Source organism: Arachis stenosperma, chromosome 7, assembly GCF_014773155.1.
Source record: "Arachis stenosperma cultivar V10309 chromosome 7, arast.V10309.gnm1.PFL2, whole genome shotgun sequence".
NCBI classification, from domain to species: Eukaryota; Viridiplantae; Streptophyta; class Magnoliopsida; order Fabales; family Fabaceae; genus Arachis; species Arachis stenosperma.
In genome coordinates, this window is record NC_080383.1 from 83,703,636 (window position 1) to 83,721,116 (window position 17,481).

The following is a 17,481-nucleotide window of genomic DNA, read 5'->3' on the forward strand; positions in this document are numbered from 1 at the left end:
TTCCCCGGTTCTTCATGCACATATAGCGTATGAAAAGAATCAAAGTCTAATTTCAGATGCAACCCATGATTTATTTCCATCAGTTAAATACTAATAGGACTTGCAAGTTCCACACGCTTGATGGCCCACAAAACAAAACATGACAATTATATTTGTAACATTTTTCACTGTACACTATACATATGCATATTTGATACCGTTAAGGTACTTAAAAAAATAATTAGCGCAAACTCTTGCCTAGCTATATCATGCAAGTGCAAGCATAAGACAAAATAAGTAATAAGATCATGGGCACATAATCTTAAAGGCATGAAGCACGACCTTTTAGTTGACCGAGAAGATTTTGGAATAATTTTAAAATTATTAATATAATTTTTTTTATAAAGTAAAATTTATTTTCGATCTCTAACAAAGAAGAACAAAATACTCTTTTATAATTTAAAATTTTTTAATCGATTTTTAATTATTCGAATAATTGATCTAAGCGACTCCAATTATTAATTTAAATTGTCTTGAGATATCAAGAGATCGTCATTTATAAAGATTGTTTAGATCAATTACTTAAGTGATTGACCGATTAAAAATTTTTGAATTGTGAATAGATACTTTGTTTTTGAAATAAATAATTAAAAATAAATATGTTTTTTACTAATAAAATAAAAATATTTATTTATTGATGTCAAACTCAATCTAACAGCTAATCATGAGTTTGGAATTAGAAAGCAAACCAAAATCTAAAAATAATAAAGTAAAAGTGTCTGTAACATTTTATAAAAAAATTATGTGTTCAAAAAATTATCGACCAATAATTAATATAAAAACTTTTTTGTATTTATCATATGAGTTTAATTTTAACTCACAGTGTATGTAAAACTTTTACATAATCATCTAATTATATTCATTTTTTTAAATGATCATTTATAAAATTAATATAAAAGATAATTATTTTAATTAATGTAGCATTAAATAATTAGATACATGTATAAAATTATTTTATATTATCAAGATATAAAAATTAAATTATTATTATATATTTATTATTTAATAAAAATATTTAATAACAAAAAACATTTAACTAAAGTTAGTCAAAATTTATTTTATTTAATATTCATTAATTATTACAGCAATTAATGAATATTAAATATAGCAAATTATAGTTATTTTTTTTATCTCTCTACTATTACTGATTATTTAATTACCCCTAAAGTAAAATGAGATTTTCATGACTAGTCACTACAAACATTTCTCAATCAATAATTGCATATTGCAATTCACCAATCCAAGCTCATGCAATCCAACTATAAATAGCTAAATACATGTGAGCTTTCTCCACAAAACAAGCACAAAAATCGTGTGCATTTTGCTCTAATTTTCCTTTTCTCTCAAACTTTCTTACACCCCAAAATAAAATCCTTTCATTTATAATAATCAAATGGCTTCATTCCAAAGCTTCAACTTTGATACCCAAATTCCATCAGAGGTCCTTATATCTCAAATCATGCAACTTCATGCAAGCATCTCCAAGCTAGAATCCCTTAGACCTTCAAAACAAGTCAATAGCCTCTTCACTAACCTAGTGAAACTATGCATCCTCCCTTCATCCATTGAAATTGAGTCTTTACCCCAAGATGTGAAGATAGCTCGCGAGAGCCTCATCGACCTTTGCGGCCGCGCCGAAGGGCTCATGGAGCTTGAGTTCTCAACTTTCATAAGCCACACACCAAACCCTATGAAAAACCTCATACTCTTCCCTTACTATGGCAACTATGTGAAGCTAGCAAACATGGAGAACAAGATCCTCAAGGATAACGGTGTGGCACATCCAAAGAAGGTAACCTTTTATATATGATGAATAAATATTTTAGTTAATTCATGTATGTATATATGTTTCAAATACTACCACTTTAGACTAACAGGATTATTTAAACATTTTTTGTAGACACCTTAAGTATTCACAAAACTTAACCATTTATTCTTACAAAAAAGCTTTAATAAAACAAAATAAATAAATTCTTAATGAAAAAGATGCATAAACACCTAAAAATAATCTTTAAAAGATTTGTACCAAGAAAAATTTGCATTAAAAATAAAAATTTAATTTTTATGTCTGTATAAATTAATTTTATATATAATCTAATACATAACATCACATCATAAAAAAATAAATTTTTATATATTAATTACGTGAATAATTATTAAAAAAATAAATGTATTTTATACGATTATGTATTTACATTATGAGCACATCAAAACTAAATTTTATAAAAAAAATATTATATCTAGCATAATTAGAAAAATTTAGTTTTGATTTATTGTTAATGTAAAATATTTTATACATGTATCTAACTACGTATCGTTATATCAGTATAAATAACTAGCTTTCATATTCATTGTGTTTTATACTATCAATGTATCAAAATTAAACTTTAATTATTGAAAGTTTTACTATAAAATTTTGATTAAAATTGTTATAAATATTTGAATATGACAAATATAAACCCATACTTTCCAATTTTTCAAAACTATTGTATATATATATTCATTTTGTATAGCATTATATTCAATATTTGTATTCGTTTTTCCGCAACATAGGTGGCCTTTGTTGGATCAGGACCAATGCCACTCACTTCCATTATAATGGCCACACACCACATGGAATCAACGCACTTCGACAACTTCGACATCGACCAGAAGGCTAACGAGGTGGCTAGGACGATTGTGGCCTCAGATTCAGGTCTTGAGAAGAGGATGAAGTTTGAAACTCATGACATCATGGATGTGAAAGAGAGGCTGAGCGAATATGATTGCTTATTCTTGGCAGCACTTGTTGGGATGTCAAGAGAAGCAAAACTGAAGATTTTGGGACATATTAGGAAGTACATGAAGGAAGGTGGTTTTTTGCTTGTGAGGAGTGCAAAGGGTGCTAGGGCTTTCTTGTACCCTATTGTTGAAGAACATGACATGGTGGATTTTGAGGTTCTTACCATATTTCACCCCACAAATGATGTTATCAACTCGGTTGTTCTTCTTCGCAAGCCTAAAGCTTAAGCATCGTAGCCTTTAGCCAATGTCTTAAATAATGCACTGAATTACCCTTAGTATAACATGCATTATGGGTAATCCAGTAATTTGATGTTATTTAGAACAATGTCATTTAAATAAACTGAAGTACCTTTACATATATAATACACTATTTTAATTCGGTACGTCTAACATTGTTTGAATTTAAGGTGAATGTTTTGTTGTTCCTATATATATTTCCCTTATGTACTTATATTTGTTTTGTAGTTCCTGTATGGTGGAGTCTACGTTAGTTACTATTAATTTATTATAGTATTATAGTGGCTACAATGATTATAGAAATTTGGCAACACTTAAAAAGTGTTACAAAAATTAAAGTCATTTTTTATATATTTTATTTTATTTTAATTTTTTAAAATAAAAAAGTGTTTTTAAATATTAAAAAAATATTAGAATAAAATAATATATTTTTTGTCTTTAATGTTTGTGTTTTTCTTTTAGAATATTCCAAATATTTAGTTTAATTCAATTTTGTCTTTAACGTTTTTGATTTTTTCAATTTTGTCCTTATCATTTTTTATTTGTATCAAAACTATTCTTAAAAGTTTTCGATTTTGTTCCTAACATTTTACATAGAGTTAACGTTTAATGATAATTTTGACATAAATCGAAAACATTAGAGACAAAATTAAATACAACAAATTAAACGTTAGAAACAAAATATATGCTTTATCCAAAATATTACTTTAAGGGTTTAGTTAATATGTACCCTAAGGACACATGATATGTTTACTATTAGTAGAAAATTTTAAATATTTTCATTTAATAAATACAAAACAAATGTATTGAAAACTTAAATTTTTTTATATTTTCAATAAAAAAAATTAGATTTATAAATTTATCATGTGCTTTTAAAGTACAAGATAGATAAACCCTTACTTTAGTTTTAACAAAAAAATTTGAAGTATTGCCAAAGTTATATAGCTATTATGGCCACCATAGCATGCGTCTATATATACTATATACATTAGCATGGTGTTGTTCGGGACCCCTAGTACTTAATTACTTAATTACTACGGTCTTCTTGTTTAACAGGATGATTTAAGAGGTTTGTATGAATAACAGTTGCAAACATCAATATATGTGTGATTTTTCTTGTTCCCAAATAAAGTGTATAGAACTAGACTAAAGGCCTTTGCTGGAAAACATTTTTCCTCCTCAATTTCTGTTTTTATCTTTTAACATTGGAAACTTGTTGGGAATAATAAATAACGGCTCATAGCTTGTTTGCTTTAATTTTGAGGGACACGGGTTAATAAAAACTTTCATCCAAGTATGATTCTCACTACTTGAAATTGAAAGTTCATTAAGAAGTGCGATTTCTCTTTTGTAAAATGTGAGCCGCGACTAAATATATACAGAGCTAGGAAAAAGACATTCTTGGTACATTATTTTTCTCTCTGTAAATTTTGCTACATCTTTAAAAATATTAATAGATAAGATAAGCAGAACAAAAACGTGAGTAACTATTGCTATGATGAGTGATGCTTCATGTGAGTAGCTTCTTGGAACATCTTCGGGTGCACATGCAATGGATGCTGCATTTTCACTCTGTTAAAAGGTTTCACATTAAACGACTGCACTAGTTAACAAAATCACAATAATGATCATTTTCTTCTTTTTAATGTAAAAATACTCTAGCATTATTTTAACCATGAGATAATCATATCTGATCTTCTCTTTTTTGTCTATTATTGTGTACTATGCTGTGAATACGGTCCAAAGCTTCAGAATGTGTAGTATCATCACTTACTCCGTTTAACGGCAGATTTGTGTTTTGAGGCTTGGCTATGATGCCCAATTGCAAAATCATCTAGGTGGGGTGACCGCCGGCCGCGTAGCTGACTAGCTTCTTTGTGATCATTTGATGCATCTGAGATTGCAGAAACAGGCAAATATGTGATGGTAAAAGAACTCTATGCAAGGCCTGTGAAACATTGTGTGGTAAGAGATTTGGCACCAACAATTTTCTCGATATACCAAAGGGAAAATTACTGGCGTCAGTGTTTTGATTAGTAATTACCCTTATTTAAAACGTTAATGGGACAGCCACATGCCACACTAAATTTTATAAAACAACCTCGCTTTAGTTAACATCCAAATAGTCCAAAATCAACATTATAAATAGTGTTTCTTGAAAAATTCTCTCAACATGATACAATATTTTTGGACTATTTAAAAACCAAAATCAAAACATGTGATACAATATTTTTGGATTATTTAAAAACCAAAATCAAAACAGCATGGTTTTACATATTCCAATGTGAATCTATCTCAGCTCTGCTCTCCATTATTATGTGTGCTATAAATTATTATAAATTATTTCAAATACTAATGTGAGTCACATTTACAAAATTTAGAAAATTTAGAGACTACAAGCGATTAAAACTTTATGGATTAAATTTTGAGACTAAATTGAATATTATCTCATCTAACCTGGGACATACATTAACCCCAAAATCAAATGGGTGAACACTAAACAAATGTCAAGCCCTTACAACCTTGTTACTCGGGACAAATTATGATAGATATGAACAAAGATGACCTTAAACCCTAAACGAAAGAAACAGCCCGTGGCAACCATACCAAATTTAAGAGAAAAATAAATGCCTACCACAATATCAATCGATCGGTATTTATCAATTATTGTAGGAATAAGAAAACATCGTCTTGCTGGAAATCAAACTGCTGCATCAACAAAATAAATATTCAGTGTGTTTCAAGTTTTAGGAGTACCAAACCATATATTATCGTCTAACAAAATTTGTAACTTCTGCCTACACTTTAGAATTTCTCATCTTATAACGTAGTGTACAGTCACAATGATCATAACTTTTCAACAAGCCATACCCTGCCTCATCTTGGATTCAAAATTTGTTGAGCAATTCTATAGAAAAATATGATTTTTGCTCCAAAAACAAGATTAAACCAAATATTGTACAAATGAATAGAATTCCCGAAAGCCTCTACACCCGATTCACAGAGCTGCATATCCTCCACTGAGAAAGAAAACTCATGGCTGAGACGTGAAACAGTAGGGAAGCATTGAATGAAACAATCTCCACGTACTCTTGCCTGTCTCCAGAACCAGCTCAAAAGTCAATATGTAACAGCACCAAACATAGCATCCAGTGTGGTACGACAACCATCACCACCTTAATTAGTAATACAGTCTATACACACCAAGCCTCGCTGGCATTATCAACATGCTGTAACATTTTGCAGATTAAAATAAATTAGAAGACTTCTTGTACTCAAATGAGTCAAATCACTTAAGACTAAAGGGCTGAGGCTGCATTTAGTTCATCTCTGCTGTCTCAATAGTCTGAATTGTATCTTGAGACAGTTACCAAATGGAGCTTTATAGAACTGAAAATATGAAGAATGGAACTATATAGCAATCCATACCATTTCTGATCAGGACCCTTCAAATTGTACTATTTATCTTGGCTAAACGACCGGAGACGTTCAATCAGATCCTTCCTCAGTGACTCAGGAATCTTAGATAAGAAAGCTCCCTTCGCATCTCTTATTAATGACCTCCTGTATCGCACATGCAGTGCATATCACGTCAGCATTGAAATTTATAACAATTAAAATTCCAATCACAATCACCGTATTCAAGTGCATACTTGTCAATTATAACAGTAAAAAGAAACAATTACTAATATCAAAATCATGATGACAATGATGATGATAAGAATAATCCTAACAATAGAACTCAGATTTCAACAAACAGGTTATTTCTTCTCTCCAACTTTGAGAATTGAAACTGTATCCAATTGCTTCGTTGGCTTGTGGCCTATTTGTAAAAGCTGGGTTGTCAAGGCATATCATGAACAAGCAAACCTACATATCAACAAATGGCATGCCTCCCCACTAGCCAACAGCTAAACTATCATGTAGGAATAATTTTTTTTTCATTTTGTTTTCATAAAAGAAACATGACATGCATACTAGAACTGTGCGTGCAAAGTGCAAACAGTCTGCAGTCCTCCTCACTTACTATGCATTTTAAGGCTACTTCTCTAGCATCTATAGTCGTAGTTTGAAATCAATCTCTCATAATAGTTATCATGGAAATGGAATATAAAATTATTCAATGAATAGTGCTAAAGCCATGTCTACACAACTGTGCATAACAACCGCAGTCAGGGAATAAGTAATGCAGAATATGGTCAAACATACCTTATCTCGTCTGCACCTGTTATATGACCAGCTTCTTGTGCTCGTAACCTCTTTCTAGATCGCATGAAGTTAAAAACGTTTTCTGTCCAGCCACATGACCTCAAAACAGACTTGGCTTCTTTTGCAAGACTGGATGATGTTTCGACAGTAATAGTATCAGAATAAAATAGACAATGAATGGTTTAGAAAAGGAAACAGCCTCTTAACAAGACAAATGAAATATTTGATTATAATATAAAGGTCTCCAACTGGTCAAAGGATAGACATTAATGAATGTTAACAAATTTGCAAATAATTGCAAAAGATAACAAAAATGGTAAGCTTGAACATTGAGTACAAAATTAATCAACAAGAGAAGGATATTGTAAAAAAAATTAATGATAAAGACATCGTCAACACCATTTTAACACATGAAAATGGGGAAGGTAGAGGTAGGGGAAGGGAGAAAAGGGAGACATAAACTTATGGAAGGAAGATAGCTATATGGACCATTCTAACAATGTTAATTCACCATGTTTCCATCAACTGGTAATGGCTTCACAAAAGACAGATCAGATTTAGTACTCCCCCTCCATATTGCCTAAACATTAAAAGAACTACAAATATTAAAGCCTCACTCGAAAGATTTTTACTGGAACAATGTCAAACCCTGACTAACCTCAATAGTCTAAGCCTAGCTACCAAACTTTAAATCTTTACCATGAAAATCAATTTCAAAGAGTATAAGACAGATATTTCATGTACATCAGCATGTGAGCAAACACAGCATGACTAGGCCTCATTCAAAAGACAAATCATTAATTTTAATATTATTGTAGAATTATTAAAAATAAATAAATAAGATCAAGTTATGCTATATCATACATGTCTTTCAGCTCTTCAACTTCTGTTCGAGACTGACCATCATGTGCAAGCAAAATGCTTGAAGTATCCTGTACTTTCCTCTTCCCCAATATTTTAGGTTCACCGTGGCCATTGCTTTCTTGCTTAAAGTTTTCTGGCCCCTTACCTGTTGTTACCGTGCTTCTATTATTGTCTACCGTTGGATCTGATTTGGCAAAATGCATATCAACTGAATGAATATCAGTGGAACCATTTGTTAATGCTGAATCCTTTCTTTTAAATCTATCACCTACGTCAACTTTATTTTTCACAGAGCCATTCCTGGCTGGCAGTGACGGAGGATCTTTCTTACCATTCTCCAAAGAAACTGTGTCCTTCACATGCCCATTAATTACCACAAGCTGATTCTTAGAAATGTCCACTTTCCCATTGACAGTTGCAGGAGCAGGACTTCTCTTGGAAGCAGAATTTCCATTAATGTCAAACTTCACTCTTGAGCTAGAAGGCCCTTTACTAATTTTAGATACCCTTGGCATATCCTTCCAAGTAGATTGCTCAGAATTTGATTTTGAATGCACTGCTTTCAATGGTGCCTCAACCTTCGCACTTTCAGATGCCTGACTCCCATTGGAGTGATGAGGCTTTACGCCGTTGGAAACAAGAGAATCATTAACTACCGCTGGCCTTTGAGTAGTTCGAGAGAAAAAAAGAATATAAACCTTCTCTGACAAAACTTCTTGCAAACTTGCAACTGTTACACAAGAATCATCACAACAATACCATCGACCCATTGCATCCTGTGAGCATATTAAAAAAATCAGAGGCTGGCCACAATTGAATGTTATCTGAGAATTACTGAAGTGGCTGCATAATTTGCACACAGATTATCAGCAATCTACAAACCTTTATGTAGGCATAATAGTGACCAGACTCCGGGGAGTAGCCTGAATGCACAATAGTACCAAAAAGCTTATATTCTGGTAGTGGATCCTGCATCAATATAACTATTAGGAAGGGAAGAACCTATATATAAAGCTAGAACAAAAAAGAACAGAGTTTAAAAAAATAAAAGAGTACAATATTGGCGATATAGCAACAGTCATCACCCTATGTTAGGAAAAGTACGGAAGCTTTCTTTTTACTGCAAATGGTTCTCAGATATGTAATATTACAGCATAGTTTATGTTAAATTAGTTTAGAACTCAGCCTAGCCACATTTTACAATCAAGCCTCAGCACAATCTGCACAAGTAATGTATGAGTTTGGAATAAGATTTTCACGTTTCAAACCTCTATTCTTAAAACCTTCCATGAATTACAAACTGCTGAATATTTTGAACTAAGGTATTGTTGGAGATTTTATTGATGATGGAAGGGACTAGCTAACAATGAAATAGAAATGAAAGGCAAAGCATCAACCTCATGTTTGAAGGGGTTAATGAGAGGAAGTGAATAAATTATACCCCACAATTTTGAGGGACAAAAAATGGGGAGTTAGATTGGCAAGTAGCAAGGGAGAGAAGCAGCAAACTTCCCTCCATTACTCTTCAATCAAACACATTCTAAAGCTTTTTCTTTCTTGGTGAATGGACACGAAAGGAAAAGTAGTAACATGCTCTATAGAGGAGTATGTGTATCACGCTGTAAAGCATGTCTAAGATCACTCCACGGTTCAATCCATTCCATGTACTCACAAATTTCCCACAGCATGTTTAGCCATTAGGTTGGCTAGAGTGTTTGCTGTTCATCGTACCAACTTGATTTCAATGTCCCAATTCCTTTGCAGCACTTTATGAATATTGTTTATAAAATCCCTGTTATTTGCGTTGATAAATGCCCCACCTATGCCAAGTGAAATGTGTCTGGGCTACTAGTTTCACATATCACAATTTTGAAGCCACATTCCCAGGCAAGAATAAGGCCTCTCCATAAAGCGAAGAATTCATAGCGCAATATGTTTGAAAAGTGAAGAGATCCAGAACATCCCTTCAACCAAGTTTCACATTCATATCTCAGAAGTTGGAGAGCTTTTCCTTATCATAAACACTTGCATCACAATTTATTTTAACTGAATTAAGAGGTGGAGGCTCCTAGTTGGAGATCAAGCTAGAGGTCAATATCCTTTTTTCTTCTAAAAACATTTTCATTCCATTGCAGATTTTCGAGCTAGATAGAACATCTTCTTTAGAGACCAAGTCTCCAACGGTTTGAAAATATCATTATTTTTATCATGCCATACCCAGCATAATCCATAGAAAAAAGGGAGAATCCTTTACTAAGTCGATGAGACCCACACAGGTAAATACTTTCAAGTTCCAAATGATTGTCTATTATCACCAAACAAATAGAAAACAGGTAAATAAGCAACACATGTATCAAGCCACAAGAAAGCATAATAGCAGATTAATGGTATGAGAACTCTGCTGACAATAATAAACTAACAAACTAAGATACACTAATTCCAAAACTCTGGCCCATCTTATGTATACACTCTTCTTTCAAATCAACACACCTTCACAACAATCCAAATCATAGTCCCCTCAAGAGGAGTATGCTTCCATATATCTAAAACTAATTACATTAATGGAATTATAAAGCATACGATACAAGACCAATAGCATCAAGAGTAGATACAAAATGTCCAAGAAATCTTTGCAGTTCATATATTCTATGAGTTTTTTCAAATTGGCATTGCACTGCAATTACTGCTATTGCATAAAACTGAAGATGCAATGCAACAGATACACATTCAAAATAGCAATGCTGTGGCCAGATTCCAGTTGCAAGAGCTCAGTAAAACAATCCAACCAATCAAGAAATTCAGACTAATCTCTTTCAATTATAAATTTTGAAAGTTGAAACCACATTTCACCCAAAGTATTTCCATTTCACACAAACGTACATCAACCAGTATCCTTACCCTGTATGTGAATTTTGAAAAAATAACAGTAAATCAATCATGTGTTCTTAGCGTATGGTTAATGTCATGAGACATGAGACAGAGACATCTTTGACAAAAACACATTTGGATAACGGGATTGAGAGAAATGGTTAAAATTTTCAGCATCTCAAGATATTTGTTTATGATAATTTTCGTACTTCCAAAATAAAGGGCCATAAAAGACATGTCTTGGATGATTTTTTAAGCCAATTTCTATACCTCCAAAAAGAAGGAAAGCGAGGGACGCGTCTTTGCCATTTCATTGTCTCCATCTTTTATGTCTCAAGATAGGAACCAAACGCTACTTTAGTGAAACCACATCTAGCATAAACAAACAAAGGGAACAATTAGAAGGCTTAGACCAAACTTTTCCACCCTCAAATCTTTCAGCCATTTTGGGAAGGTATGACAACAAAGTTTGGGAGATTACAGGATCATAAACACAGACTTAGAGGAAACTAGTCACAGATATCGTTGTAGTATGGCCTTAACTTAAATACAAAGTATCATGTAAATGCACCCAGCTACATCAATGTGCGAAATCTCATATCAATCTATTATGTGCTTACATGTATGATATAACATTGATTACACCTCATAATATCTATCATAGCTCGTCCCTATCTTTTATTTCAGTTCTCCAGCAATATCTAGAGAAAGCGTTTAGAAATTTGAGTAACGGTTAAAAGAATCAACATTCAGAATACACGATTTTGAATATTTGAATAAAGAAAGTCAAATTATGATCAAAATATGAACAATTAACTTATTCACAACTAAAAAATAATCTACAGTATCAATGTCAACTTTCAGTAAGAATACATCTAAACCGCCTAGCAAGAACTACTTCAATTCAAAACAAATATCATACACACCTGACTCGCTTTGCACATGAAGCTAGAAAGTAACAAAACCTCTTCAAATGCAACAGCCTTATCAATCTTGCCCCCCAATATGCCCTCAAATCTCTGCATCAATCCAAAATCCAGCAACACACCATTCAGAAAAGGGGAAAAAGTCGCTCCCAAGTCCAAAGTAATCCAAGGACAAAAAAGGTAACAAAATTTATAATTTAAAAATAAATAATAAATAAAAAGCAACCTAATTGACCAACCTTGAGCTGTATAACAAGAATATTAGGCGCTTGGAGTATACTCATCTGCTTCTTTGCCGGCACTAATTTCTTACAACTAAACAACAAAAGAGAATGCATGCCATGAACGAAACCACAATAGAAACTCAAAGTACACACCAATAAAAAACAGTCCACTTAAACTCTCATACCTATCACATTTGTACTTATTGTTCCCATCTAAAACCTCAGGCCGGAAGAACTTTTGCATTGAATCTCTAAGCGAGTTACTATGGAAAACATCAAGGCTAATATCCATTATCTCATCGACCTTATTCGACTCATAACCACAGCACAGGCACTTAACCTGGCTCTGCAGCGCACCGCCGAAAATCTCCTTCACCACCGTTGAGCTCCCACCGCCGGCTCCGTTCTCAGCACCACCATCTCCGCCGCGGCGGAGCTTCTTGAGGCGGAGGCAGGTGTTGTGGCAGGCGTCGATTACGTATCGCAGGAACTCGTGCGCGTCCTCCTGTCGGCCGCACCGGAAGTGCTCGGCGAAGATCCGGAGGCAGCTCTGAATCTTCAACGGCGCGTCGTGCGTGAGATCCACGCGCAGGGACTTCGCAATCTGCTTCTCGAGAATACAGAACGGACAATTCGATGAATTCGAATTAGAGGAGGAAGAAGAAGAAGAATCACCTGAAATTGCAGAGAAAGAGAGAAAAATCGTCAGAATTAGGGTTTCAGAGATATAAAGAGAGGGGTAACAATAGAAATTAGGGTTTAGAGTGAGGGTACAGAGGGAAGAGTGTTGGAAGCGTAGGCAGAAATTAGCGAGAGGGGGAGTGTAGGTGAGGCACTGGAGAACGCTGTTGAGGTAGCAAGAATTGCCGAGGTTGCGAAGACCTAATGGAGGACCGCTCTTGCGCTTTTGGCTCAGGAGGTTCGGCTGCCACGTCATCTGCAGGGCCATCAACAACTGCTTCTGCGGCGGCGACCGGCACTTCTCGCCGCCGGTGCATTGGACGGCGCCGCCACCGATGAGGAACCAGAGGAAGAAGAAGAAGAAGAGGAATAGTAATTGAGCCTTGAGCACCGCAATCGCATCGCGCGCGCTCGCTCTCTATCGTGAGGGTTCTTTTCAGACTCTTTTTTTTCCCTCTCTCTCTCTCTCGTGATTTTTTTTTTTTCGTCCTTCTAGCGCCTTCTTCTAACGATGAAGAAAAATACTTGTGTAAAGGAAAATGAAACAAATAACTATGGATAAACAACCTTAAACGTAGGATTTTTTAATAAATAAATAAATTTATTTTATTTGCCAGTATATAAGGGGGTGCCTTTTTTAAAAATAAATTAAAAAATGAAAAATATTTATGTGTTGTTCAATATCATTCCTTATAGTCACCCAAAAAATATCATTCCTTGTGCAGCATGTCAACATTAAGAGTATGTTTTCTATAGTTGGATCTTTTTCTTTTATCTACGCGATGTAAATTAGCCCAATTGGACTCAAATCCAATAAAATTCTACTGCCTTAGAAAAAAACAATATAAATTGTTTAGATTATAAATAGGTTTAATTATTTTAAAAGGAAACTTAAAACAAAAGCAATAACTATTTAATTATATTATAGAAGAATATTTCTAGCGAAAAATAAAAATTTAATTAGTGTTGATTTAAATATAAAATAAATATAAATTATTAGTCATTTGATATTTATAAATAATAAGTTACATAAAACAAATGAAAAATATTTCATTGATCTTTTTTAGCATTAATGTAAAATAAAAATGAAAAAAAATATGTGGTATATACGTAAAAATAAGGATTAATTACTTTTTTCGTCTCTAAAATTTGGGGTCAAAATCAAAATTGTCTCCAACTTTTTTTATATTAAAATCCTTCTCAACATCACAAAACATTATAAAATCATCATTTTCACCTTAAAAAGATAAATTTATCCTTACAAAAAATAAATTTTAAAATTAAAAAATAATAATTACTATTTTTTCTTGAAAAAAAAAAGAAAACAGTTCCCGATTCTCAACATCATCGTCCTTCCCCTCCAGCCACTTCATCTTCATTCCTTCATTGCATCATCATCTACCACTGTTCAATCTCATCCATTCACCAGTGACCTACTGAACCTCACCCACCCACCACTATATGCATCCAGTCACCCACACCTCTACTTTCATCCTACTATCACTGTCTCACCACCAGACGCAATCTACATCCTTCTCACAATCCACCAACACTACCAACAACAACAATAGAAGAAAAGACAGAAAAAAATAATAAGAATTTTCTTCTCTGTCCACTACCATATCTCTTCTGCTAACAACAACAGCATTAACAATAATTAATTTATTCATGTAGTTCCTTTCAATTAATGGTTTTAAAAAAAGGGATGATGGAGGGTGTGGTTGGGCGTGAGGAAGAGACGGGCTACTTTCGCGTGGTTGTTGATGTCGTCTTCTGCGGTAAGGAGACGCCATCAATTGCTTCGTTGGGAGGAACGGACAGCATGGGGTCGGAGTCGAGAGCTTTAGTTGCGCGGGGTAACGACGACACTGAAAACTCTGTTCGGGGGGCCGTGGTCATCGTCGCCAGCGAAGAGGTCTGGAGAACGTGCGGCATTTGGTCAACGGCGCTCAACACTCCTTTTGTGGTGGTTGTAGTTGTCATCGCCAGCGAGTTGACAGGCGGCGATTTACTGCAGATGGAAGCTCGTCGACACCGATTGGGAAGCTAGCGGCGCAGCTGTGTCGGTGTCTTTTTAGGGATAGATGAGAGAGATAAGAGGATGTTGATGAGGGAGGGTTAGGGCTGAAGATGATAGTGGGATCTGGAATGGAGAATGGAGTTTAATTTTTTTTTATTTTATAATTTTTAATTTTATAATTTATTTTTTTGTATTTTTAATTTTAAAATTTATTTTTTGTAAGGGTAAATTTATCTTTTTAGAGTGAAAGGGATACTTTTATAATATTTTGTGACATTGAGGATGATTTTAATATAAAAAAAAGTCGGAGACGATTTTGATTTTTACCCCAAACTTTAGGGACGAAAAAGTACTTAAACCTAAAAATAATTTACGGAAACTTCTAATTATGAACCGTGCCTAACACGGAAAAGTTTATAAAAGTAAAAAATGTTTTTATATGTTTGGATATTTTAAGAAAAAACACACAAAATAATTATTATTTCAAAAATTTATAAAAAATTATTATTAAAATCAAAATTTAACTTGAAAATAGTGAGTAATCATTATTTTAAACTTTTTTAAAGTAAAATAATTATACATTAATTTTAATACATAATTTAAAAGAAAATTAAAATATTTACGTTAGAATCCTATTTTTTCAAGACTTCCATATGCACAACATTGATGTTTGATTTACAGACATTTCTACGTGATTCATAAGTAAAACTTTTAAACATCTCTTACTCTTAACTCTTGAAAGTGCCACATATAGTTGGCCATATATAAAAATTAGTTTGGGCAAGTACAATCCAACATGAGTTAAATTTTTGTCCCTGAGACTTATTAATTGTCATGGCAAACAATACTATTATAGAGAACTGTCTTCGTTGAAATCTAATAGGACAGTTTCATTTGTTGGTACTATATTCATTCTTGGAATCAAAGCAATATGACCAACGTTGTTACCCGTTAAGACTTCACATTCTATGACATGATTTCCAAACTTTCTAACTTGTAGCCTTGTACCATTACAAAGACCGTTGGATTGGTCAATATTACTCAGTAGCATCACCATAACAACCAACCTTAAGTATTAATTTATGTGGAAGCAAACCAGAGCAATTTATACTATTCAGTAATTCAGAACCATAGAAATCTAGTTGACTCTCCATATTCCCTTCATCCATACAAATTGAATCCGAACTAAGATATAATTTTTCTCCTCCAGGAATGATAGCCATTATAATTTTTGTTTTGAAAAAATCCTTTAAATACATGTTTTCCAATATATTTGGATAAGAACAATGAACCAATTCATCAAATGTCTGGTCCGAATAAGAAATAACAATATCTTTTGGAAGATATATCTCAAATTCATCATCTATATTGTCACCTATTAGACCATCACTAACTTTCAATAACCACTCATTAAATTGCTCTGTCTCATCTTGATTTGAAGTTGTCCCTACAGAGAGTCTCATACTTTTTGTTAGTTTGAGCACTTGACAAAATTTCTAAAAGTAAGATATAACGACCTGACTTTTTGAAAATTAAATAATGAATGATTTATAATTTATTATATTTATTAAAAATTTTATTTAAAAAAATTATTTTCTCAAAAATAATTAAATTAAATTTTATGATACTTTTGAATTTAAAATCTATAAGACTTTTTAAATAAATTTTTATTATAAAAAGATATTAAAAAAAAGATAAAAAATTTATTATTATTATTATTATTATTATTATTATTATTATTCAAAAAAAAGAAAGAAAGTGGCCGAGGAGTTAAAGAAATCAAAGTAAAGGAATGAAACAAAATGTGGCATATATATATATATAAAACTTACATATTAATATAAAGGCTTCATTCATTCATTCTCATCGAATAGAATTTGGAAAAAGAAAGAAAGAAGGAACCGAAGCCAAAGAAAAGAAAGATTTGTAATTAATACACTAATGACACTTAATCCTTGCCTTAACAAATCACTTTTCCAAGAAACAAATATTTTCTCTAACCATCGTCCTCAATACATTTCATTTGGGTTCATTGTTCACGTTCGGTGAGAGAGAGACCGAAGTTTGCATGGAAAGATTGAAATCCTGGCTTCAATTTCATGCAATTCGTAACTTCAATAAAAACTCTAATTCGGTAAAAGTGTTTGTATTCTCTTTCTCTGTACGTTAGCGTCACTTTTGATCGGTAAAAATTGATAGTAATGTAGTTCCTCTACTCTTTGAATTCGGCCAATTGGAGTTCTAGGAGATACAGACGATTTTTGACATTTTTTTCTTCAGTAGTTCGGTCAAAAACCTTCTCTGTAGCCTCGAGTATTTTGATTTCGTACGGAGGTAGGGTTTCGATAAATTCTCATCGATTAAATTTGTATTGGATAAATGAATGGTTGTTGTGATTGATTATTGATGGAGTTTGATTGACTTTATATTGAATTTTATTAATATATTGTTATATGTGATTAAGCTTGTGATTTGGTCATGTTTATGCTGCCCAAACTGTGATAATGAGAATGATTTAGGGCTGTCATTGTGTTAGTTTTTGAATAAAATGGGTGAGGTTTAATGACCGAGGAATTAAATTAAAAGCTGTGAAAAATTTGTAACCGTAAAACTCAAGAACGGATTAAGA

At 32.8% G+C, this 17,481-nt stretch overlaps 2 protein-coding genes across 3 annotated transcripts; one reads left to right on the forward strand and one right to left on the reverse strand.

Moving 5' to 3' along the window:
* The first annotated feature begins 1,349 nt into the window (after positions 1–1,349).
* LOC130941595 (nicotianamine synthase-like) lies at positions 1,350–3,206 on the forward strand. The gene is made up of 2 exons (XM_057870155.1): positions 1,350–1,831; positions 2,593–3,206. Exons 1-2 carry the CDS (start codon positions 1,433–1,435, stop codon positions 3,046–3,048), a joined length of 855 nt encoding a protein of 284 aa, XP_057726138.1. The 5' UTR covers positions 1,350–1,432; the 3' UTR covers positions 3,049–3,206.
* Positions 3,207–5,751: 2,545 nt separating this feature from the next.
* Positions 5,752–13,354, reverse strand: LOC130940943 (ubiquitin carboxyl-terminal hydrolase 25). Of its 2 annotated transcripts, XM_057869239.1 has the most exons (10): positions 12,926–13,354; positions 12,337–12,826; positions 12,167–12,242; positions 11,928–12,020; positions 9,016–9,102; positions 8,465–8,909; positions 8,134–8,317; positions 7,270–7,398; positions 6,490–6,624; positions 5,752–6,290 (listed from the first exon to the last, which is right to left on the reverse strand). In XM_057869239.1, the coding sequence occupies exons 1-9, from the start codon at positions 13,098–13,100 to the stop codon at positions 6,519–6,521; spliced, it is 1,785 nt and encodes a 594-aa protein (XP_057725222.1). In that variant the 5' UTR covers positions 13,101–13,354; the 3' UTR covers positions 5,752–6,290; positions 6,490–6,518. The 2 variants fall into 2 exon arrangements, with proteins under 2 accessions (XP_057725222.1, XP_057725221.1); XM_057869238.1 differs by having other exon boundaries at positions 8,134–8,909.
* Positions 13,355–17,481: the final 4,127 nt, after the last annotated feature.

Excerpts from the sequence above, each read along its gene's own strand:
- LOC130940943 (XM_057869238.1), bottom strand. The coding sequence starts at position 13,100 with ATGGCCCTGCAGATGACGTGGCAGCCGAACCTCCTGAGCCAAAAGCGC. Across the intron at positions 9,103-11,927 it reads TCATGTGCAAAGCGAGTCAG|GATCCACTACCAGAATATAA; the intron begins GTGTGTATGATA and ends ATATTGATGCAG. Across the intron at positions 6,625-7,269 it reads ACAGGTGCAGACGAGATAAG|GAGGTCATTAATAAGAGATG; the intron begins GTATGTTTGACC and ends TGTGCGATACAG.
- LOC130941595 (XM_057870155.1), top strand. The coding sequence starts at position 1,433 with ATGGCTTCATTCCAAAGCTTCAACTTTGATACCCAAATTCCATCAGAG. Across the intron at positions 1,832-2,592 it reads GTGTGGCACATCCAAAGAAG|GTGGCCTTTGTTGGATCAGG; the intron begins GTAACCTTTTAT and ends TCCGCAACATAG.